The sequence below is a fragment of the Protomyctophum parallelum genome (genome assembly GCF_964188405.1).
Source record: "Protomyctophum parallelum genome assembly, chromosome: 19".
Taxonomy (NCBI): domain Eukaryota; kingdom Metazoa; phylum Chordata; class Actinopteri; order Myctophiformes; family Myctophidae; genus Protomyctophum; species Protomyctophum parallelum.
The window spans coordinates 37,106,641-37,130,095 of record NC_139717.1 but is presented as its reverse complement, the minus strand read 5'-3'; the positions used below and the strand labels follow the sequence as shown (position 1 = coordinate 37,130,095).

Here is a 23,455-nt window from a genome sequence, read left to right as displayed (position 1 = left end):
CTTTCAATAAAGAATATCAATAGTAGGCTATTCATAGAAGCGCTCTGCTATTAATAAATAACAGACGGCAGAATACTGTAATCTGAATCAAGCATTCAGCCAAGCCGCTTAATAAGCCAGTGGTTTTCAAAGTGGGGGCCACAGTAAAACCAAGATAGCATAGTACTTCTAATCCCTAATCTCAAACTAATCTGGGCCTACCTTTTTGGTTTCCGTGGCGATATGTCGACAGCAGGCCCAGGGGCAGGCATGTCCATTGGGAACATGTCTACCCACATCTCAACGTGACCCTGTGAGAAAACACACAAGAGGAAAAGTCTAGTAGTGGTCATCATCACCTCCACTGCTTCGCAACTCAACCCTAGCACCACATGTCATCCTACCTGTTCGATGCCAGGTTTGTCTGGGTTGAGCAGGGGTCTGGTCTCCACGTGTTCAGGGATGAGCCTACAGCCCACTCTGGGGATCTCCTCCCAGTGATTCAGCACGGTCAGAGCCAGATGCTCCTCTGTGGGCCTCTTCTGACCTACAGCAGAAGATCGGACGTAAAAGAGATGAGAGAGCACAGGATAATGGGAGGGAACAGTGTTAATCAGTCTTTACCATTAATTCATTTGGAACTCTGAAAGTATAACCACATTTTTTGAGAGACACATCATGTATTTAGGGGCATGTCTAAATCCACCATTGTCTTGGAGGTGCAAACAGCACAGGTATCAGCACTGCATTTGTTTTTAGGGATCGTGGCATGATGTTTCTGTCCTAGCTGAAAACGATGTACAAAGTATATATACTGCATGGACCTGCAACTGCTAAACGCCCTGACGTACTAGGGAGTGCTAAAAATAATGTACGCCTAAGAGATCTTTTGGTTACACTCTCAAAGTAAAAGAAGATTTTAATAGGATTTCCTTTCTACAAAGCCTTACCATTTTCATCTTCCATCTCCGTAGGCGCCTGGAACACGCGGTTGGCCACCTTAACCCTGTCCCCGGGCCCATAGTGAGGTCCGTCCAGTTTGCCTTCCTTGCACAGTTTAGTCAGGATCTGACTGGGCTTCATTGCATCACGCCACACGTTGTATCCATGGCTAGTGTTGGCAAGTAATGAAGATGTTGTTAATGACCAAAAGAGACAAATGTTTTTGGTTTTCAGAGCAATAAAATGTATAAATTAATATTAGAATAAAAACGATTTGTCTTCTTATGATCTCGACCTTGTTTGTTAAAGGCACAATTCAGATTTTTTTTTTTTTTTATGTTTTTTTTTGCGGCTTTCGCCTTTATTTATTTTTAAGGACAGACAGTAGGCTGACAGGAAATGGGGAGAGAGATGTGGGATTGACATGCAGTAAAGGCCGTCGGGATCGGGAGTCGAACCCCTGGCACACTGCCAGGCTGAGCCACGGCCCAGGCTAGCACAATTCAGATTTGATAATTTATGAATTATTATTCATATGCATTCTGAAAGAATTTGATTGGCAGATGGAAAATGTATTTTCTACTGAATCAAAATATAGATCAATAGTAGCCTACTCCAACTTCAGCATAAATTATTCTCCCTGGAACAACATATTTTCAGATGGGGGTCGGCGGCCCATGTCATATATATTTGGGGGTCCTTGGCATGAAAATGTTTGAGAACGACTGACATAGAAACATGGGCTAAATGGGTTAATGTGCCTAGTTTGCCGATGGATGGATGGATGGATGTATACGGTAGATGCTTACACAGCGTAGGAGGAGGCTATTCCACATGTTGCTCTGTGCTTGCTGTAGAAGCGGTTCTCCAGGTCGATCTTAGTCTCTCCTATGAGGTCGTCGGTGCCCACCAGGTCCCAGTCGTACACCGACACGGTCAGCATGGACTCCATGGGGAACGTAGCCTCAATGTCAAATGATCTGAACGGAAATATGAACGTTGGATATCAGAGAATGAGAAAATGATGGACAGAGACATCCAGTATGAGTCCCCTGATCTCATTCGAACATATCGGTTTAATGACCGTTGACAATGAAGACCAATATACAATATAGTTGAACATTTACAATGTACACAGTCCATGTACAATGTACACAGTCCATGAATGACAGAGAAAAGGTAAAAATGAAAACACAAACTTTTTTTTGTAAAATAAAAATTAGCTTATTAAAATAGACAAAGTAACTAAAGAAAGACCCCACATACACAGAAAAGAACTTACGCTAAACACTGTCTGTAAGAGTGGCTTGGAAGTCATATTATACATTGAACGGTTTATGCAAAACATTAACATGAACAGCGTAATATACTGTACTTTTATTAATAACGTTTAATATTCTTTATATGGCTTATCTGCACTCACTTGCCAAAGACCGGGTTGAGCTGTTTGGAGATGTAATTCTCCTTGTCCTTGACCTCTGACTTGCCAAGTTTAATGGCAACATAGGGATCAGCCTTCCCATTTATATCAGCAGGGTGCAGATCTGTGGCCTGCAATAGAAGAGAATACAATATAGGCTTTCTATTGCAACAATACACTTTAGGATTTTAGCTTTGACCTAAAAATAAACTAACTAAGTGGTGGTTTAGAGCTGAAAGCTACTACTCTTACTACTCACCCTGACCACATAGACGCGGACGAGGACTTTGATGGGGTCATTGTGAGGAATGCTCTGGAACATGCCCATGTTAGGATCAAAGCCCACGTCCCTGGTGATCTCCTCAGAAACGGGTAGCTTGTACATACACAGTGACCCCTGTGGTGAGAGGTTGAACAACGTTACATACACAGTGACCCCTGTGGTGAGAGGTTGAACAACGTTACATACACAGTGACCCCTGCGGTGAGAGGTTGAACAACGTAACACGTTACATACACAGTGACCCCTGTGGTGAGAGGTTGAACAACGTTACATACACAGTGACCCCTGCGGTGAGAGGTTGAACAACGTTACATACACAGTGACCCCTGCGGTGAGAGGTTGAACAACGTTACATACACAGTGACCCCTGCGGTGAGAGGTTGAACAACGTTACAGGGGTTAAAGCAATGGCAGTCACATCACGGTAATCTTGGCTTATGGTGAACTAGTCTGGACCAGCTTCCAGCCCCATGGTTTGCATCGTCAATAATAATAATAATAATAATATTTGTATAGCACCTTTCATGACATGAAGTTACCGTGAAATTATTTAAAATGTGATCTACAGTAGCTTCTTAAATGTGCGACTGTCATGATCCGTGACCTGTTCTGTCACCCTGATGTGTTTCCCTATGTTCCTTGTTTTGGGTTTTACTTTTGTGTACTTTTACCTTTTATTTTGTAGTATCTAGTGTCTCTTGGTTCCCTGTGTTGCCCATGTTTACCTGCCTTGTCTAACCTGTGATTAGTGTAGTGTTCCCCACCTGTGTCCTGTTACTCTCCCAGCAAATCCCTGTGTTGATTTGTCTGTTGTATTTCACCTGTGTCTAGTTAGTCCATGTCTATTTATATGCCCTTGTGTTTTCAGTTCTCCGTTGGTTCGTTATTATTTGTCACTGTGAGTATTCGTTGTAGTACCTTGTTCCTTGACTCCTCGTTTGCCCTGTATTTCAGAACCCCTAGTTTTCCCAGTTTAGTGTTTCCCTTTGTACTCCGTGTTCTGTGTTTTGACTGCCTACTCATCGGGCTTGATATAATAAATATCTTCATTTGAACTGAGCTGCCTCTGCCTCTCATCTTGCACTTGGGTCCTCCTACACTGTCTTGACTCGAACCGTAACAGCGACAAGCCAAATAACCAAATAAACATTGAATGAATGAATGATACAGTGAAACTCTTAATGTCTTTCAAGAGTTTTGAACGATGTCCTTCTCTACTCCACTATGATCAACTCTGCCAGCAGAAACAGAATAGCACAGCTTCACCTTGAACCTTCCAACGATTCTGTCATCATCCAGTGCGTGTTCATCTTCGTCCCCAGCCTTGCCTCGGTACAGGTTGAACGTATGGAGCCAATCCTCGAAGTCACCAAACTCACTGTCCAGCTCCTTGTTGTAGACCTGGATAGTAGGAAAATACAAATACAAAGACTAACTAAAGTATGTACTCTATTTGTGTATCTGTGTGTGCACATTTTGAGTCTTGACAATCGGACTGTGTGTGTGTGTGTGTGTGTGTGTGTGTGTGTGTGTGTGTGTGTGCACGCGCATGCGTGCGTGTGAAATTGTGAATGACACACTAACCAGTAGCTCGTCCACTTTTGGCTTCACCGGCCGTTTCTCGGCAGTGTCTCCGCTCGTGTGACCGTGGCCTCTCTTCTTGTCCCTGAACATCATTCTCCTGTCTTTGGTCTTCTCCTTGCTCTTTGTGCCTTTCACAGGGAAGTCATCGAGTTTGATATCTGCCCGAAAGGCCGAGTGGAAGGAAGAAAGGATGGACGGACGGACGGCGGCACCATGGAAACCAGGAGTCATGGAGAGGTGGGACACAGCACACAGGGTAGGACACAGCACTCTGCATGTCAGTCAACTCAACATGAAAGCTGACAGGTCTGCCTCTTTGGTGTTCGCTGAGAACACTTAATTACTGTACCTTCTCGTCAAATAGAAAACATAGCTAGGAGACTGATTGACTGGAAAGACCCAAACCGTTCACACCGTGATGTCACCGTTATTATAATAACCGAGTCAGAGTCGTGTTACACCGTGACATCAAATTGTTTAACACTAAAGGATTTAAATGGGGTGTATGCGCGTATCACAGAAAGGCGTTAGGCCCAAGAGTCATTGAGTGACACTGCATCAGCCAACTTTCATGTGTAGTGCAGCGCTGGGTGAGCGTGCCAACCGCAGGGAGCGCTTAGAATGGCAATGATGTGAAGGCTGTGATGTAATGTAAGCGTGGATGCTGTGTGTAGTAGGATGATAAAAAAGAAAGCAGGCCAGCAGTGGAGAGAAAGCATGCTCGGCGGTAAACATCACATAACACCATCGCAAGAATGAAAGATTTCAGCAGCTGTGATAATAGTGCAGGTGCTCGAACGCTGCTCTATGTCACTGCAAGGACCTTTTCACAGGGCCAATAATGTTACTTTAAAGTTTAAACATCTTCATTCCATATATAACTCCAGGTGTTAATAGGTAAAGCAATGAAAAATATACAATCTGTCTTTTTTAGACAATGCAATCATAATACCATTTGAGATTCCATTCTACTTTATCGTGTGAGCTGATGAAATATACTCACTGATAAGTTAACAACACCCAAAATAGATTTATGCCGATCTCAGGATCCATTATATGAATCGTCCATCGTCTATGACACAATGACTTATTAATTATGATATATGGTCAATGTTTCATCCCGATCAGAGCCCCATTGACGTCCATTATAACATTTAAGTTATATATTGTGAAATCAGCACTGATCTGTCCGACAGTCCAGCAGTTTGCAAAAATAGCTCCTGGAACACTGACAGACAGACAGACAGAAAAATAGATACTCTTCGAGACAGTTTGCCTCTGAGGAGCCATGCTGTAAAAACATCCTGGGAGATTTTTCCTAATTTTAACAAGTACTGTACATGTTTTAGGGTGGAAAAAAAAATCACAGCACTCACGGCGCACAAAACTACCTGCTCCCTCTGCTGCTATCTCTAGGTCTTCTCTCTCCTCTGCCTCGGCCTGGGCAGCCTCCTGAGCCTTCAAGATCTGGAAACCCACGGCACACAAAGGTGAGTCAGCTCTGCTTTCAGAATAATATCTGGGACTTGTATAGCGCGTTTCATGGTACTTTCATGGTACGCTTTACATGTGTGGGGGGCCAGGGGACGGAACATAAGACAAGGACAACTTTATTAGGAAAAACCAGTAAACGAGTTAAAAACACGTCAGCTTGGGAAGGCTAGTCTACTCTAAACAGGTGGGTTTTCAGTGCAGTTGTGAAGTGTAAGGAGGGAGGGTTTTTCCACACTCTCACTTATTACAACATACAGGGCAGTGGTGGAAAGTAACATTAGTACATTTATTTAAGTATTGTACTTAAGTGCAATTTAGGGGTACTTTTACTTTACTGTAGTATTTCCAATTGCCAATACTTTTACTTCGATCTACTCCACTACATCTCAGAGGCAAATATTGTACATTTATTTTAAAACTTAGTTACTAAGTTACTTTGTAGATTTGTTTAATTATTACAAAATAGCAGATCTACAAGCTCACAATGTGTTTACTTTAAGTACATTTTGATACCAATAGGTTTGTAGGAAAAGTAGCAAAAATAACTGATCTACAAACTCTCAAGGCATTGCTATGTGACACGTTGTGAGCTTGAGATCGGCAATGTTTGCTTTTTTATTTGAACAACTGAATATAAGAAAATTACCCGCACACTGCCAGCTTGCACGGTACATGAAGAGATACATTTTGTTCATGATGAAAGAGAAAGTGAAAATGGTTACGTGTGTGACGTGGGTATTTATAAATATTTAACCAATGAAAAGTATTAACAAGATCTTGTGATTAAATATTAACTACAATGACTACGATCAATTGGAGCAAAGTATTTTTTTTTTTTTCGATTTCCTGAAAAGTAATCGTTTTGGACAAGGTTTCCACCCAACAGCGACAAATTGTTTCTGCTGTTCTGCTGTACATTTCACTAAAACACAAACAGAACAGATCGGAACAGATCACAGATAGAACAGAATCACACACCTCCATGAGGGTGTCGATGGAGGCAAAGTATTTGGACCACCAGTCGAGCATGCTCTCATCCAACTCCTCCTCTTCCTCCGCCTCTCCCTTCTTCTTTTTCTTCTTTTTCTTTCTCTCTTTCCCATTCTCTTCATTCTACCAACAGAGTATATATATTTTTTTTTTTCCTCCGGTGTATGACACCAACATTTAATGTTTCTATTATGATATACAGCATAATGAGGTTAATTACTTACCATGTCAACCTTAACTACTGCATCAGATGTCTATGGTAGCACAGGGCGTGGTATGGGGCGCAAACACAACAGAACAGATTAATAACAAATCATATAAGGGATGACATGCAACGACAACAAGTCAAACAGGTTGGAAAGCCTCGTCAGCGTTGACAACATCACTATACCGTGCGTGCGCGCGCACACACACGCACACGCACACACACACACACACACACACACACACAGCAAGGTGCACGCACACCAAAATCGTTTAAGTTAAATGTTACTATGTAAGCACATAAAATCCACAAACACAGGCTTACGGCTTCCAGCTTGACCACCGTGTCCATCTTTCGGACCGAGGACTCGGACGCATTCTCCATGTTGACCGTGAAGTCACCTGCGGGGCGAGAGAGGGTGCGGGACAGGGTGCGGGAATAGAGGCTGTTTGAGGAGCGCGACTGGGAGCCACCATTGGTGAGCACCATGTAGCCATTCATTAGCTTAGCTGGAGAGTGGCCACGGAAGGGGAGCGGGGCGAGTTGTCAAGTTTGACAAGGATCGACGAGGAGGAGTGCCGTCAGGAGGAGAAGACAGGACATCATCCAAGGACGTGCCAGAAGGTAACAGTAAGAGGTGGGTATAGGTACAGTATGAAGGGGGAGGAATAGAGGAAGGGATATAGCGGGAGGATTGATGGAGAATACAGGATAAAGGACGGGTTGAGGGAGATGGTGTGCAGAAAAGGTGGAGGAAGTGCAGGAAGCAAGCAGAGAAATCAGAAAAGTCAGTAAAGCCTGAGTTGTGCTTAGTCGACCGCGGGTGTCACCGCACCCTACAAATTCACAACGCGAATGTGTCGCTAGGTATGAATCAGGCATGAGGAATACAGATTCACACTAAAGTGACAGTTCTTGGATAAAATAGCATTTGGAAAACATGATTCAAGATCTTTTTTTTTTTTCTCTCTTTTAGCAAATGGTATTAGACTCAGGTCTGGTACAAGGCTGATTTAGAATGAGAAGAAACCTAGAATAATAACCCATTCTGCCCGGGCACCCATTTTGGTGTCGGCATCGTGTTATGCTTTAGCTATTTGAAAAATAGCAGATCTACAAGCTCGTATCGCGCCACCGAGTGGCGCGATACGAGCTTGTAGGTCTGCTATTTTTGAAAAAATCGAAGAACGACTGACATTTTTAGAATCTGATCTCAGGTCAGAATGGGTTAATCAGACCAGTGTGTGTCCCAGTGGAAACCTCGTATGAATCTGATCTCAGGTCAGAATGGGATAATAAAGAATAAACAAATTGTCCTGTAATTGATTCATACAACTCGTGGTACAGTAGATACCGGAAGAATACTAGGAAGAAACTGTGAAACGATCAATTCTGGCTCCCGACATAAGAACTTATAGCTGAAATTCATTAACATCGTTACACTGTTACAAATATTAAAGCCTAAACCCCCTTCAGCTCAGCTCAGTATCAGTAATGTACCGTATAGTATATGTACAGTATATGTACAGTACCTGCATTGCCCCAGTTGTTGGAAGTCTTGTCTGGGGTGGTGTAGATGAAACGTCTCAGGCTGGTGACAGCATGGGAGCCCACAAGGGTGTAGCGACCAAACGCCCTGCAGTCCACCACCCTGATGTTCAGAGGAGGGTGGAGGAGCTCGTTCTCAGGGAGGTCCTGTGGTCAGAGAGAAGAGGTGGAGCATAGCTCTGGCTTAGGACCTCATTAAGTCCAAAACTGTTAACTTTCAGGATTCTAATTGCGCTAATCTAAAAGCGCAAACACTGTGATGTGTTTTGAGATAGAGCTGCTGCTTTTGCTACTTTTTTGTGACACTGCAGTATGACAAAGTAGCATATTAATTTAAGAGGGGAAGAGGTTTCTGTCTGACAATAGCAGGCTTTGTTTAGAGTTTAAAAAATGACAATTGATTTGGCGGGTCCCGAAGAGCAGCTGGGACCTAAGAGAATTAAGAGTTTTACAGTATTTTCAATTTTGTTGATGAAAAGTCTTAGGATCTCTCTGCACTCCCAGTCCCATGGCCAGGCCCATGGTCACAAGCCACACAAAATAGGAATTAGAGTGTCCAATGGTGTTTTTGTGGCTATTTACTAGATAAATGCATGTTCATTAAGGGGATTAGCGAGCAGAACACAACACAAATTAGGAATTAGAGTGTCCAATGTGTTTTGATAAATGCATGTTCATTAAGGGGACTAGAGAGCAGAACACACATGGCTGCTCTGAAGTACCATTACGGGCGTTAGCAGGGCTCTGTGTGTCGCTAATTAGTTAAGCAATAAGATGTCAAGATTACCTTAAAGGTCCCCACACACCGAGCACGTTTTTCGGATTTTTAGCTGCGTTTCTCCATCGTTTTTCCGAAAAACACGCCCAGTGTGCAACCACCTTAATTCTTGTCAAACCTATTTTTAAGATTTTTTTTAACAATATATATATATCTTTGTTGTTCCAAACAACTATTGGTTGCACTTACCACCTCAAACCACTTGACCAGGGTGCTGAAGTTGGGGTTCTTCTTGTAGTTCTGGATGAGAGCAGATTGGACCCCTCTGCCTGCACACTCTATGTCCACACGAGGACGGTCCACCTGTGCCAAGTTGACCCTCTTCAGATCCCTCAGGCCCCAAAACAGAACCTGGACCACAGAGGAGATGTCGGCATTAGGGTCAAACTGAGCTCAAAGCTATATTAAAGTCTAACTCATGTTGATTAGATGATGTAATGGTGATGTAATGGAAACAAACGGTGCCAAAACAAACATCAAACGCCATTAACAATAAAGAGACAATATGACGTTAAACGACACATTATGACGTACATTTACCCTTCATTGTCAATGCGTTTACTAAACAAACGTTGAACTAAAGACAAACATTAAAGCTGTGTATAGGAGGGGCTAGCACCCCTCAAAAATGTATGTAGTCACTGCATTAATTTATGGAAAAGACGTCACGGACATTCCATGCTCAAACGGACAGACAGACAGACAGACAGACAGGCGCACAAAGCTGTGCATTGGAGCGGCTGCACCGCACAAAAACATTTGATATATGGAAATGCAAGGTTGCTACCCGACAGTGATGATGATATGATATCTAATATAATATAGATGAGATCATGATATGGTTCTTCTCACCTCTATGCGGTAGCGACTGAGGACTGGCCGGATGCCCAGGGGCACAGGGAGAATGGGTCCACGCTCTGAGTCCGTTGGTCCTTCCCCTAGGGGAGGAAGCTCTGCCCTGCCTCCTTGACCAACCTGCTCAGAGAGGGAAAGCACAGCAATGTTGTTCCCTCTCTCTCTCTCGCTCTCTCTCTAAAATAGTGAAAATAGCAGATCTACAAGCTCACAGCGCATCACACGAAACAAAGTGTCATTTCCATAGTCGCTCTGGATTAAGAGCGTCTGCTAAATGCCTAAATTGTAAATTGTGAATTGACTATTATAAGTGGTTAATTCATTGGGTATTTTTTGTAAGTTTGCATCCTGGGAAGACGTCAGATTTCTCTGGGAACCCCTGCTCAAAAAAAGAGACTTTTACTCTAGCTGGAAAACAGATAAGAAGGGAAATGTACTGAGGAAGTGAAAGATAAATGACTCGGTTCACGCTTGTCAAATAACATCCTCCCGTCCAGGTGACAGAGATAAAAGACCACACCACAGACAGATGGATCTTCTCCACTACAAGGAGAACTAAGCGAGCCGTGCCATTCCATGCTGTGTAATGTATTTCACAGGTTCTGGACTCGGTTTCAGACAAGGTCGATAAGGTTATTCAGAACTTAATTTGGTCTCTGCTCAAGTTACCTTTTTACGGCTGTTTGTGTTTTACAATGTACGACTATTTTCTGCCCCTTCAGCCGTGGCTGTGACTAAAACAAATGAAGGGGGGGGGGGGGGGGGTTATGGATGGTTCTCCATTACTTCTCCGTAGTTGGAAAAGAGCCAAGAGTCTGCGATGTGTGACTGGCTTAGAGAGCAGCGGGGGGGGGGGGGGGGGGGGTGGACAGAGAGTAAAAAGAGCACCTTGATCTGAGGAACAGCAAAGTTATGGACATCGATCAGAGCCCGCCTCATCTCCTCCTCATCAAAAGGCATCTGTAGAGAGGAGGAGGAGGAGGAGGAAGGAGACAGAGGAATGGGATGATGGATGGAAGAGACAGACAGGGATGAAGAGGTGAGGAGGACAGAGAGAGTGTGTGTGAAGGGTAGGAGGATGGACACAGTGGAAGGAGGCAGGGGGGGGGGTTGATGGTGTCTCACATGAGGGCACGAGGTGGATGTGTGTGTGTGTGTGTGTGTGTGTGTGTGTGGGGGGGGGGGGGGTTAAAAAGAGTTGGGGGAGGGGAAAATGAAGGATAGTACATGAGAAGGTGAGCACACAACAAACGAACAAAGGCAGAGAGAGGCATGAGAGAGAAAGACCCCCTCTTGTGGTCTTGTCAGGATGGTCCGTCTGTTCAACACTTTTTGGGCCCAAACAAGATATAGCTTGAACACTACTGTATGGAATGGGTTGCCAGGTAAGGTGCTGAGCACATTCACACTACCGTATGGAATGGGTTGCCATGTAAGGCGCCGAGCACATTCAAGCCCCCCAGAGACAGCTAACCATTTCAGTGACCTTTCCTCTATCACCACCCTTATGCTTCAATTTACTTTGTAGCTTTTTCATTTGGGTTCTTTATTTGACACTTTAGTTGAATGGTTCTGTCGTTTACACAACGTGTAACAGTGTGTGTGTGTGTGTGTGTGTGTGTGTGTGTGCGTGCGTGTGTGCGTGTGTGTGTGTGTGTGTGTGTTTACTATAGCACTATTGTAGAGGTTAGATGGGTCACTATAGCAACTATAGCAACCACACCAGTGCACAGCTTTATCTCCTCTAGACTGGACTACTGCAACGCCCTCTTCATTGGGATTCCTGGCAAACATCTACAAAAGCTGCAGTACATACAGAACAGCGCTGCCAGGGTCCTAATGAGAGTCCGCAAACATGACCATATCACACCCATCCTCTTCACACTGCACTGGCTCCCCGTTACAGCCAGGATCGACTACAAGGTTCTGCTGATAACATTCAACTGCATAAACGGACACGCCCCTCCTTACCTACAGGAACTAATTAATCACCCCTCCAAAAACATCCTCCACCCGCACCCTCAGATCTGCAAACAAACTACTACTCCATGTTCCTGACACCAAACTGCGCACCATAGGGGACCGGGCCTTTTGCTCAGCAGCACCACGTCTATGGAATAGCCTCCCCATGGACCCCGCAGACTGTGGAATGTTTTAAAACAGGCCTGAAAACCTTCCTGTTTCGGAAGGCCTTTTTGTGCTGAACTGTTGCTTTGCACTGTTTTTGTTAACCCTGTTTTTAACCTTTTATGATAGACCATATGTTTTTAACCTTGTAGCACTCTGAGATTCCTTGTGAATGAAAAGTGCAATATAAATAAAATTCATTATTATTATTATTATTATTATTATTACAGGTGTACTGTAGAAGTGGTGGGTTGCTTTCAGCTGGAATTGGGCTCCAGTTGCTCCAGTCTCCTGCCAGCAGAGCGCTATGGCACATGTGTAGAATAATACATTGGTGTGTGCGATGTGAATTGTGTGCATTTATATGTGTGTGTGTGTGTGTGTGTGTGTGTGTGTGTGTGTGTGTGTGTGCGTGTGCGTGCGTGCATGTGTGGTGTTTGCGTGTGTGTGCGTGTGTGCGTGCGTGCTGTGTGTGCGTGCTGTGTGTGTGTGTGTGTGCGTGTGACTGTGCTTGTGTGACTGTGCATGCATGCCATGTGTGAATGGGTGCATGCATCCATGTTACCTGCAGAAGCTCGAAGGCAGCCAGTAGGTCTCCTGCCGTGGAGTTCCCTCTGTAGATCTGGTAGTACTCCAGCTGCGGGGGGAACCTCGGAGAGCAATAGCGCTCGTCGCACATCTTAGTGACGGGCTTGGCAAACGCCCGGCCTATGAACTCTGCCTTGCCCTGAGCGCCGCACACATCATGACAGACACCAACCAGCCGGGGGGACGGGGGGGGGGGGCGGGGGATGGGACCAGACGGGGGGGGACAAGGGAAGGGAGTTAGACAAGGGTTTGGGAAAGTGCTGTTTCAAGCGGCAGCCACTAGATGTCAGTGTAAGTCCAAGTCTGATGCAGTGACGCTGGCTTTCAACAAGCTCCAAATAACTGGCAAAACAAGCCTCGCCAGTCATCACTAGTCACTGAGGACTCAGTCAAGTGGTGGCTAACAAAACATACTTCATGGTAGATTAATTTAATTGTATTATGTAAGATGAGGCTCAACTAAATAAAGTACAAATTAAATAACTCACAAGCAATGTGGATTTACTAAGAGCCAGCCAACCATTGATACAACTCCAGACGGTTGTATTTACAGTACAACTCAGACATAGTAGTACATAGTAGTACTGTTATGAGGGAGTACTACCACTAATGCTAAAATAATTTTTTTAAAGGAACATGCAACAGGGCTAAAAAATACAATCCAACGACTGAAAATGTTTGTTAGGCCAGCGTGAAATGACCCCACCACAATAGACCTCTGTTATCTATTCTAAAGTAACAATAAGCACAATATTCCTACTGTTCTACAGCCTAAACCAGTTGAAGAAATCACAGATTGAGGCTTTAACCTTTGACTTTTATGAAATATCCGAGACCATTAGGTCAACATGTAATCTATTGCGAGTCTGACCAATTCAAACACTTTTTATTTATTTTTTATCCCACAATTTTGTAACCCATTTTCACCCCTGTGTCAATCATCTAATGTGATCCTGGGCTCTACACACCCTCCACCAACCTAGTCCCCATATATGAGGGACATGGGGAGAGCAACGGACTTGAACTCATGCTTCCTTCATGCCTGAGTGTCCAAGTTGCTCCTTTACACCTGACAGGGGGGAGTTTCCCTAGTTGGACGTAGCGCGTGGAAGGAACACGTTATTCCAACCAGTTCCTTTCCCCTCCATCAGGCGCCCTGGCTGGCCAGGGGGAGGCAGTTTAGTGACCAGGATTACTGCATGTTTTTTGTGAGGGTACCTACCCTAGGGGACACGGGGAGAACATGCAAACTCCACACAGAAAGGCCCTTTCGCCAACCCCGCCTTCGGGTATGGGCACTGATGACGTGGAGGAGGAAACACGCCGCCAGCGCCCACAGCGTCCCGAGCGGGAATCGAACCCAGGACCTTCTAGCTGTGAGGCGACAGCACTACCAACTGTGCCACCGTGCCCCCGCTTAATCAATTCTATTGATCGTTTGACCGCTTCAAATATTCTTTAATCGTAAAATAACTAATAACCGAAAACAGAGAACTTTAATCCTTGAGAACTTCTACACTACTGGACTTTCACACTCTACTTGGCCAAGAGAGCAGGGCCAGGGGTCAAGGGTGGATGGAAGGGGTGAGGGCAGACATGCACACGACAAGCAAGAACAAACACCCTTAGTTTTCAAACGCAAACTAAAAGATAAACATTATCTTCATTAATTTTCAACAATAGTAATGAATACAAGCATCATGTCTATCATCCATCCATCTATAGACGCAAAGAGGCATCTACCCTTCTATCCATGCATCCATCTACGCACCAACCTGTCATCCATCCATCCATCCATCCCTCCTTGCATCCTTCTATCCATCCATTCTTCCATAATAATAATTTGTAAAGTAAAGTCGCTTTACACAAACAGAACAAATAAAAACACCTTTATCAGGAGAATAACTAGCAGAAAGTCTAAAAACTAAGCATCCATCTACACACCCACGTGTTATCCATCTCTCTTACTTTGTTCCATCCATCCATCCATCCATCCATCCATCCATCCATCCATCCATCCATCCAGAACAGAAGCGTACCACAGTGTCCTGGTCATAGAGCTCCACTACGATGATTGGAGGATCATCTCTCAGCTCGCTGGCCTCGCCATAGAGTTCCACATCATCAAACACTAGCAGCTGGTCCCATGTAGGACACAGAGTCTCACTCAGCACCTGTGGTACAGCAACACAAAAACGTCATGCAATTATTATTTTAAACGCTCGTGGACAATACACTTCACTACTCCTCTTTCTCACAAGCATGGACTTAAACACACACACACACACACGCACACATGCACATGACGTTGTATACAAACACATGTGTCCGTACCTCAGTGACCTGGCTGTGTGTGGAGAAGAAGACCCTGGCGAAGGGGTCCGAAAGTCCACTGCTGTCAGCAGCAAACAGACTGCGGGCCTGGTACATGTGTGCCCTCAGCTGGAATACCTGCTTCACTGTAGCATGCACGCACGCGCACACGCACACACGCACACACGCACACACACACACACACACACACACACACACACACAAACTTAAATCACAGCAAAACAAATTCCTTTCTAAACAACACACACAATAAAATACACTACATTAAGTAAAACTGAAGTAAACAATCCATCTAAGCCACTTTATTGAACCAGAGGGGGAACGAAAAGGCAGAGAATCCTATGAATAATTTCTTTATCCAAGCGCCCTATTGTATAATAACAGTAGTCACCGCACCGGTGCAGTCCCAGATAGTGCATGCACAGCCAAAAGTGAATTTCAACGGGAGCAGGATAACAAAAATATATAGATAGTACAGACCGAGAAAGAATGGAATAATGGTACACCGTTCTTTCTGCTCGCAAAGTGAATTTGATTTATTAAATTAATTAAATGTATACACCTAAGAAAGACCACAAAGGTCGAAATGTTGTTCGAGTAAAATTCACTTTGGGAGCAGCAAGAACAGTGTGCAGATATTACATTCTTTCTCTCTGCCACAGCACTAAGTTAAATTCATCCATTTGTAATCCATTTGCCAATTTTGGGCAACATTTAGGTAGGAGTGGTATCAAAAAGTATGTTTAGATGAAAACAGTCAGGCGGAAATGGGTGTGGCCCATGTGGGGATTTTGATTGCACGACCTGCGGTTCAAAAACATGAAGTGTCTTGATATAGCGCCACCATGAGGCCTATTTGAAAATGTCAAGGCAGAGGTTCTCCCATGTCCTATACTGGAAGTGTGTGTGCCAATCGTTTCCAAGCAACGGTGCCAAAGACGGAGATTAGCTGCTCACAGACAGAAAGACAGATGGGACACGGACGGACGGAGACCAATGGACCAACAGTCCACACAGTCTCCTCCAGTCCTTCATCCACCCAGCCTGGGCAGGGACAATGTTTCTCCAGTGAACCTACTGTTATAGACGAGGCTGATAGGAGGAACAGACTGCAGGCCTGGTCCACTTCTGCCAGCTTTGATCTCCTCAAAGCCGTTGGGCAGTCCACCGAGGAAGTCCTTCCTCTGCTTGTTCAAGCCCAGCCAGAGGTAGAGCTCCAGCTTAGCCTGTACCGTCCAGCCCGCAGGTCCAAACCCTTTCTTTCCTGGCAGCTGGGGATGTAACCATTACAATAACAATGAGTGCAATATTAAAAGTTTTTTTTTTTTTTTTTAGGAAAAAGTGATGACCTGCTCGTATAAAAAAGGATTACTGGTATGAAAGTGAAGCCAGACATGGCTTAAGCTTAAGTTACTGGCAGTCGTAAGAACTTTTATGAATATAGTATTAGCTTCTTTGAGCTTGGCCATACATTTATTGCTTGGAATATGAATTCCAATAGGTGTTTCATCTACGTGAGCAGCTTTTAATGTGAATGTACAAAATACTATAAACCCCCTATTTGATTTGATTTGATTTGATTTATTTAGAAAAGCAATCATAATACAACATTATAATCAGCGATTCAAGGATTACACAGTAAAGTCCAAAGACCCTACTGTACCTGGATAATAAAGTAGACCTACTGTAACCTAATCTGAACTGTATTGGCTCAATAAAGAATTCTGCATAGTGGGATCGGATGATTATTATGCTAAATTAAAATGAAAAATTTGTATTTATTAAAACAAATGTGATCATCTTGAGGCAGTGTATTTTGCTTTATTTACTGTAGAGAGAGTAGAGAAAGACAGGGAACTCCGGGTTGGGAGTGCAGCAGGTCTATCCACCCAGTTATCAGCACACCCTGAACTATTGTTCATCACAGTGTGGAAAGTGTTGCCACTTGGCTGAAGCTACTGTAGGTATTGATATCAACCAGTAACAGATGTTGAGGGACGGTGAGATTAACCACATGAAACCTAGTGTCTCAAATCTGTAAGAGATGACAATCTCTTACCAGATTGTCATCTTGAAATGGGTTTCAGTTATACACTCTTAGAGTTATGGCGTCCTTGAAATAAATACAAAGTTTGAGAACCACTGGTGTAGAGTTAAAATGTGGGGACCCTATTACAGACCCCTGGGGGACCCAGGTCAATGAAGGATGTAGGGGTTTAAGGGCTTTACACAGCCTTACCCTGAGGAAAACTGCATTGACTTTGCCACAGTCCTTCCCCATCTCCTCGTCCACAATGGAGTACAGGATGTCTTTGGAGGGGATGCGGGCGTAGGCAATACGCTTGTTGTTGCTCATCATCCAGATGAAGACGTCTGGGATGCTGTGCTGGGGCTGCGCACATGGAATGGACGAGAGTACAGTTATAATCTCAATTGTTGAAGTTATACATTACAACTTTGTGTGTACTCCTCACCCACCCACATCTCATCCTGTCCAGAAAGTGTCTCAACCCGGACACGCCTGAAGCTCTCGCCACCTTATCAATTCTGCTGCTATGATTATTGTACAGTAGTTATCCCTGCCAGGCCCAGCAGCTAAATCTCAGGCACCACTGGACAGAACAGCAGGAAGAACATCTGGCCCAATTGCTCAGATAAATGTATGAATCCTTTTTTTCAGTTTTATAAATATTTAGCCAATCAAAAGTTCTAACAAGATTTTTGACTAAATAATAACTACATTGCATCCATTAATAATAGATTTATGTTTTCCACGTACTGAAAAGTAAACTGTAACAGATTCTGTGCGACTTCACTTATGGAAGCAGAGATCTAAAGAAGAAAGACATAACATGCAGTTAATCTGTACCTCGTCGGCGAGGAACCGGAGCCGCTGCAGGAAGTTCTGCACCAGCTTCAGCTTGTCTTTGATGGTGTTCTTCTTCACCTGAGTGCGAAGCTGCTTGGCCTGCTGGCCCATGTTGTCCTATAAGGAGACAGGAATAAGGGCACCTGGATCAGCCGTTATCTCATGCGATTAGACTTGAGTGCATGAACTCAAGAACGCACGTGTGCGCGCACACACACACACACACACACACACACACACACACACACACACACACACACACACACACACACACACACACACACACACACACACACACACAGAGAGCGAATGGATTTGCCCTACTTCGACTTTAACTCCATCAATTCAGGAGGAGGACTTTTAAATCATGTAAAATCGTTGGCAATAAATTGATTCTCCTGTCCAATCTTGCAACCTCATTATTAGGAACGAAGCTGTAATAATATTCAGTGTGTTGAGCTTACTTCAGTGTTCCATCCACAAACACACTGACTCAGCTCATTCCCTGCCATCCTCATTTTTCTCTCTCTCTCTCTCTCTCTCTCTCTCTCTTTCTCTCTCTCTCTCTCTCTTCATACCATCTCTCTCATGCAGGACTTGAGCCTTTCTCTGTCCAGTTTGGTCTTGCCTGCGTGGTTACCATCCTTGTTGGCCAACGTCAGAAAGCGACTGCATGTGACAGAGGAGAGGAGACAAAGTACACTTAATATTAACAGTAGAGAGACACTTTTTTCAACATTCAAATCGGATTCCTCCCAGTATCGCTGCATGTCCTGATAAGAAAGTTAGATAACCTCCAATATGCCCCAACATGACATCATAAGGACGTTAATGTCATGACAGTGACATTGACATCAGGTGATCACCTGATGAAGGCCGCCTGCGGCCGAAACGTTGTGTCTTATATTATGGTGTTTTAAAAAAACACCATTGGAGCAAACCTGTGTGCGGACTCTATTCTTTTCACTGTACTTACCTTAGTCCAGCACCAGACAGGAACTGGATGTGCGCTAGCCACCTGCTTTTTATACTAGTTAATGTCATGACCCCATGCTCTGCCGTCATTGTAATTCTATATGTAATTCCATATTATATTCTATATATCATTATTTTCTCTTGCACTAATCAATATTGGAATATCCCTTATCGGCCCAACTCTACAGCCTAATACATTATACATACGCAAAAGGCATTACATGCACATCATTAAATATATCAGAATATACCTGCAGCCAACACTCAGCTCCTCCATAACTCCCCTGAGTCTTCTCTCTGGAAAGGTCTTCTCGGTCTTAATGATCTCCTGAACGTCATTCAGACCCTCTTCCTGTGAGAATACGACACATACAGTAGATCGTTTGGATACAATAGCTGCAAAATACCGTTTATGGATATACATTCCACCCCATATTCGAGACTAATTTGGTACTGTGGTGAAAAGCTTTGGAAACATTCATATTATACTGTATATGCGTGAGATTCCTTCTTCTCCTATCTCTATCTTCATGCTGCTGTTCTTATATACAATATTATGACACTGTTGGATTGCGACCTTTTGTAATCTCTGCATCATGAGAAAATTAGGGTTTGCCTTCAATGTCATTCTGAGAAGAAGAAAAATGAATGAAAAAAATGAATGAATCTACTGTTGGTACTACAGTAGGTCCTACAAACCCTGAGCTTCTGGCCATTCTGGATACAGAATGTAGAATATACAATGCTTATAGTTCCTCCAAGTGTAACCAAATGGACCCATAAAGGTCTATTTGGTTACATTTCTAAACTCAATACGGCAATATAATAATATAATGTACTTGAGTAAAAGTACAAAAGTAATTGCATCAAAATGTACTTGAAGTACCAAAAGTAAAAGTAATCATTTTGCAGAATTTTGAGTTTTCAAAATATAAAAATCATTTGAAAGTAGCAGATCTACAAGCTCACACGTGTATAGGGCTGAAATGGTTGGTGTATGTTTTGTAATAATAATCCAAATCTACAATGTAACTAGTAACAAAGCTGTCAAATAAATGTAGTAAAAGTACAATATTTGCCTCTGAGATACTGGAGTAGAAGTAAAAGTACTGAAAATACAGCAAAGTACAGCAATAATACCTCAAAATGTACTTGGCCCATTTTGGGGCGGGAACCCCTTTTGGTGTTAGCATTATGTTATGCTTTAGCAAAAATAGCAGATCTACAAGCTCATAGCGCGCCACCGAGTGGCGCGCTACGAGCTTGTAGGTCTGCTATTTTTGGAAAAAATCAAAGAACCACTGACATAGAAACATGGCTTTTTCAGAAAACTGTCAGGATGTAGAAGACATTTTTAGAATCTGATCTCAGGTCAACATGTTAGTTACTTTCCAGCACTCTTACTGACCAGTTTGTCAGCGATCTTGTCCATGATGTTGGAGTTGTACAGTCGTCTCCTCTGGTCCTGCCACCAGCTCTTGATGTAGATACAGGGTTTCTTGCCAAAGTACGGAAGGTGGAAGTAGTTCCTGTGCAGTGCAACCAACAATGAAAAATTTAATAATGAGCTGGAACACACACAGCCTGAAAGCCACAAAACAGGGCCCTTGTGATCAATTCAAAGTTAGTACAGCCTGAAGAAGTGTGGATTCAATTGATCCCAACTTTTGTTCCTTGGAACGCCCTTTTTGTCTCCACCAGGCCGAAGGCATGGGGGGAGAGTATGTTTTGCACTCCGTCCGTCCGTCCGTGTGTCCGTCCGTCCGTGTGTGTGTGTGTGTGTGTCCGTGAGCAGCTAATCTCGGCCACCGTTAACCCGGTCGATGCCAAATTTTGCACACACATTCCCTGGATGCCAACGATGAACCTCTGCCCCAAACTTTCCAGAACGGCCTGTTATAGCGCCACCAGGAGGCCGCTTTGTGCAAAACAAGTTTTTGCACAGTACACCTACAGATTTTGTCCAAACATCACGCAAATTGGTACACAGTCTCTCTAGAGCCATTCAACCAAACCGGTCTTTCAGATTTCTCAGACTCCATCCTGATTTACTTTTGTTGCCCTTTTATCCAACCACCAGATGAAGGCAAGCTGCAATGTCCTACATTCCTATCCTGGTGGAGACCTGTGCCCAGAAGGGCACTTTTTCTAGTTATATCTGAGAAAAGCTGAGACCCCCCAAATGTGTGATGTAAAGTAAACCACTTACGCCCTACACACTTTATTCACATTGTTTACAGCATATTATCTTGACTTTAGATAATAATTATGATTCAGATCGAGGTAATAATGCTGGCCATTGACCTTATGGTTGTGACAGCATGGTGCTTGCCCATGAATTGCACCATGGGAATTGTAGGAACACAGAGAAAGGTCAAAACAGACATAAAGGGGACTATGGATTGCATCATAAATATAGTTGTTGATCTCATTAGCTTTAAACTTCGGACCATTAGTTTTATTAACTGTGAAACACTCAAATTGTGAGCACTACAGAGGTTACATGCTGAAACTTAATCGAGCAGCCCATAACAAATTGTTTTCCAACGCAGTAGTTTGCAGTAGTGTGGTACGGGGACCTCCCAGGGGTCCTTGAAGGGTTTCCAGGGCCGGTCCTCATCTAAATGACTGTTATATGGTAATTCTGTAACGAATGGAACCCAGGTCAATATTTGGTTCCATTTACCGGTATACACTTATGGGGTCTGTGGCCTAATGCAGGGGTTCTCACAGCCTGTGGGTCGCAAAATTACTTTGGGGGGGGTACCCAAATTATATATATATATTTATTTTGCAACGGAATGGCTGGAAAATGGAAATGAAGAGTTACATAGTACGTGGTGCATGCATAACACTTTCCTTAATGATTATATCTGGTTTCAGTATTCATTTATGATATATTTTCTCTATTATTAAGGTTATTTTTGTCAGTTTGTATTCGGGCGGGGGTCGCGAGACATGGCCAAAGCATTTCCGGGGGTCCCCCAGCCAAAAGCGTTGAAACCCCCTGGCCTAATGCATGGTAAACTTGGGGTTCTTGAAATGAAAATCAGACCCGTCTGCACTGATTGGTGCTGTGTGTGTGTGTGTGTGTGTGTGTGTGTGTGTGTGTGTGTGTGTGTGTATGTGTGTGTGTGTGTGTGTCAAAGGATCACCCAAAAGGTGTAGAATGGCTGCTGTAATGAGGCTTGACCTGTCAGTGATGAAGGGCTTCATGAGTGGAGTGGACGACACAGAGACCAGGTCAGCGTCTTCATCTGCCTCGTCCTCACTGCTGTTCTGCATCAGCTCAGACTCCTCCTCCTCATTCTCCCCCGTCTCTTTTCTCTTCTTTTTCGTCGACGCAGACTTACTTATTCCATCTAACTGGTTACCATAGTTACCTGCATGGGGAGGAAATAGTGCAGTTGAGTTACTCAGTCAGTGAAACTATTAGGCATCATTTCATCACGCGATGTTCCAGTTGCTACATCAATGTTGTGTTAGACGGTTAGATGAGATACATATAAAGAATAAAACTTATTTTTCGGCTTCCTTCAGACAATGTAGCTGCATAGATAATAATAGTGACCCTGCTAATGCCTTCTAACTGTGTGAGGTTTCATGGACTAAGTGGCTTAACTGCCTGGCCTTGAATATTTTATTAAAGCAGTGCAATTTCACGACCACACAGTAATTACACTAGTTCTTGTTCTTTTTTCTTATTGAGGCGAGTTTAGTTTAGACTAAACTCGCCTCAATAAAAGGAAATAAAAATAAAGAATACTTACCAATCGTAACTTCAAAGCTGATTTGTTTGTCACCGATCTTCCTGTCAATCATGGTGGCCTCCAAGAACGAGCCAAACAGAAAGAACTCGTCTATCTTTCCTGTGGCACTCTGAGGGAGAGAATAAGGTCACATTCTCACCTAATACTTCGGTAGACTCAGAACCGTATGGGCGGGGAAAGGGGATTCTTGCATATTGAATTGGCTGCGGTTTGCCTTCAAACTGTCATTCGCAGCAATTGGAAACGCAGCAGGGGGGACCTTTATCAATGTGTTCCGTTCATAAACTATAGCCTACACAGTGAAATCTATGGTGATAAAATTACACTCATAACGTGCATGTGTCGTGCCGCCTGGGACCCCCCCCCCCCCCCTCTCTCTCTCTCTCTCTCTCTCTCTCTCTCTACGCACGCAGCCGCCACACACTGTTCTTTTGGGCATGGAGGCACAGCGCTGCATGAGCGCACTGATATAACTCCCCAGTCCCACACAGTGACAGCACTCCATGTTTACGGCACGCACAGACATTAGAATATTATGTAGGCTATAATACACTGCAGTGTTTTTATGTGTTTTCTTAAGCAATTGATTAATGTAGCCTACACGTCCTCATTTCGATCAGGGCTTCAGTCTCCTTATTCGACCACGTCTATCCACAGTAACGGGACATCTTTGCGCTGCGTAAAATATGCCTTAACCGTCTCCAACTGTGTTCA

At 43.8% G+C, this 23,455-nt stretch overlaps 1 protein-coding gene across 2 annotated transcripts in view; it reads right to left on the bottom strand.

The window, feature by feature from the left end:
- Positions 1–23,455, bottom strand: part of otofa (otoferlin a) — a 113,624-nt gene that overhangs the window by 13,159 nt on the left and 77,010 nt on the right. For both annotated transcript variants that reach the window (XM_083789651.1, XM_083789652.1), the window contains exons 16-42: positions 22,742–22,850; positions 22,165–22,354; positions 20,380–20,500; positions 19,223–19,323; positions 18,575–18,665; positions 17,997–18,113; positions 17,367–17,519; positions 16,206–16,398; positions 15,128–15,252; positions 14,833–14,967; positions 12,771–12,932; positions 10,967–11,038; positions 10,076–10,198; positions 9,413–9,574; positions 8,430–8,592; positions 7,222–7,406; positions 6,917–6,946; positions 6,681–6,815; positions 5,585–5,675; positions 4,209–4,366; positions 3,891–4,025; positions 2,601–2,738; positions 2,345–2,472; positions 1,731–1,901; positions 930–1,090; positions 384–526; positions 202–290 (exon numbers count right to left, since the gene is read on the bottom strand). In XM_083789651.1, coding sequence (XP_083645777.1) covers positions 202–290; positions 384–526; positions 930–1,090; positions 1,731–1,901; positions 2,345–2,472; positions 2,601–2,738; positions 3,891–4,025; positions 4,209–4,366; positions 5,585–5,675; positions 6,681–6,815; positions 6,917–6,946; positions 7,222–7,406; positions 8,430–8,592; positions 9,413–9,574; positions 10,076–10,198; positions 10,967–11,038; positions 12,771–12,932; positions 14,833–14,967; positions 15,128–15,252; positions 16,206–16,398; positions 17,367–17,519; positions 17,997–18,113; positions 18,575–18,665; positions 19,223–19,323; positions 20,380–20,500; positions 22,165–22,354; positions 22,742–22,850 — 3,581 coding nt within the window. The remainder of the gene's footprint in view (positions 1–201; positions 291–383; positions 527–929; positions 1,091–1,730; positions 1,902–2,344; positions 2,473–2,600; positions 2,739–3,890; positions 4,026–4,208; positions 4,367–5,584; positions 5,676–6,680; positions 6,816–6,916; positions 6,947–7,221; positions 7,407–8,429; positions 8,593–9,412; positions 9,575–10,075; positions 10,199–10,966; positions 11,039–12,770; positions 12,933–14,832; positions 14,968–15,127; positions 15,253–16,205; positions 16,399–17,366; positions 17,520–17,996; positions 18,114–18,574; positions 18,666–19,222; positions 19,324–20,379; positions 20,501–22,164; positions 22,355–22,741; positions 22,851–23,455) is intronic.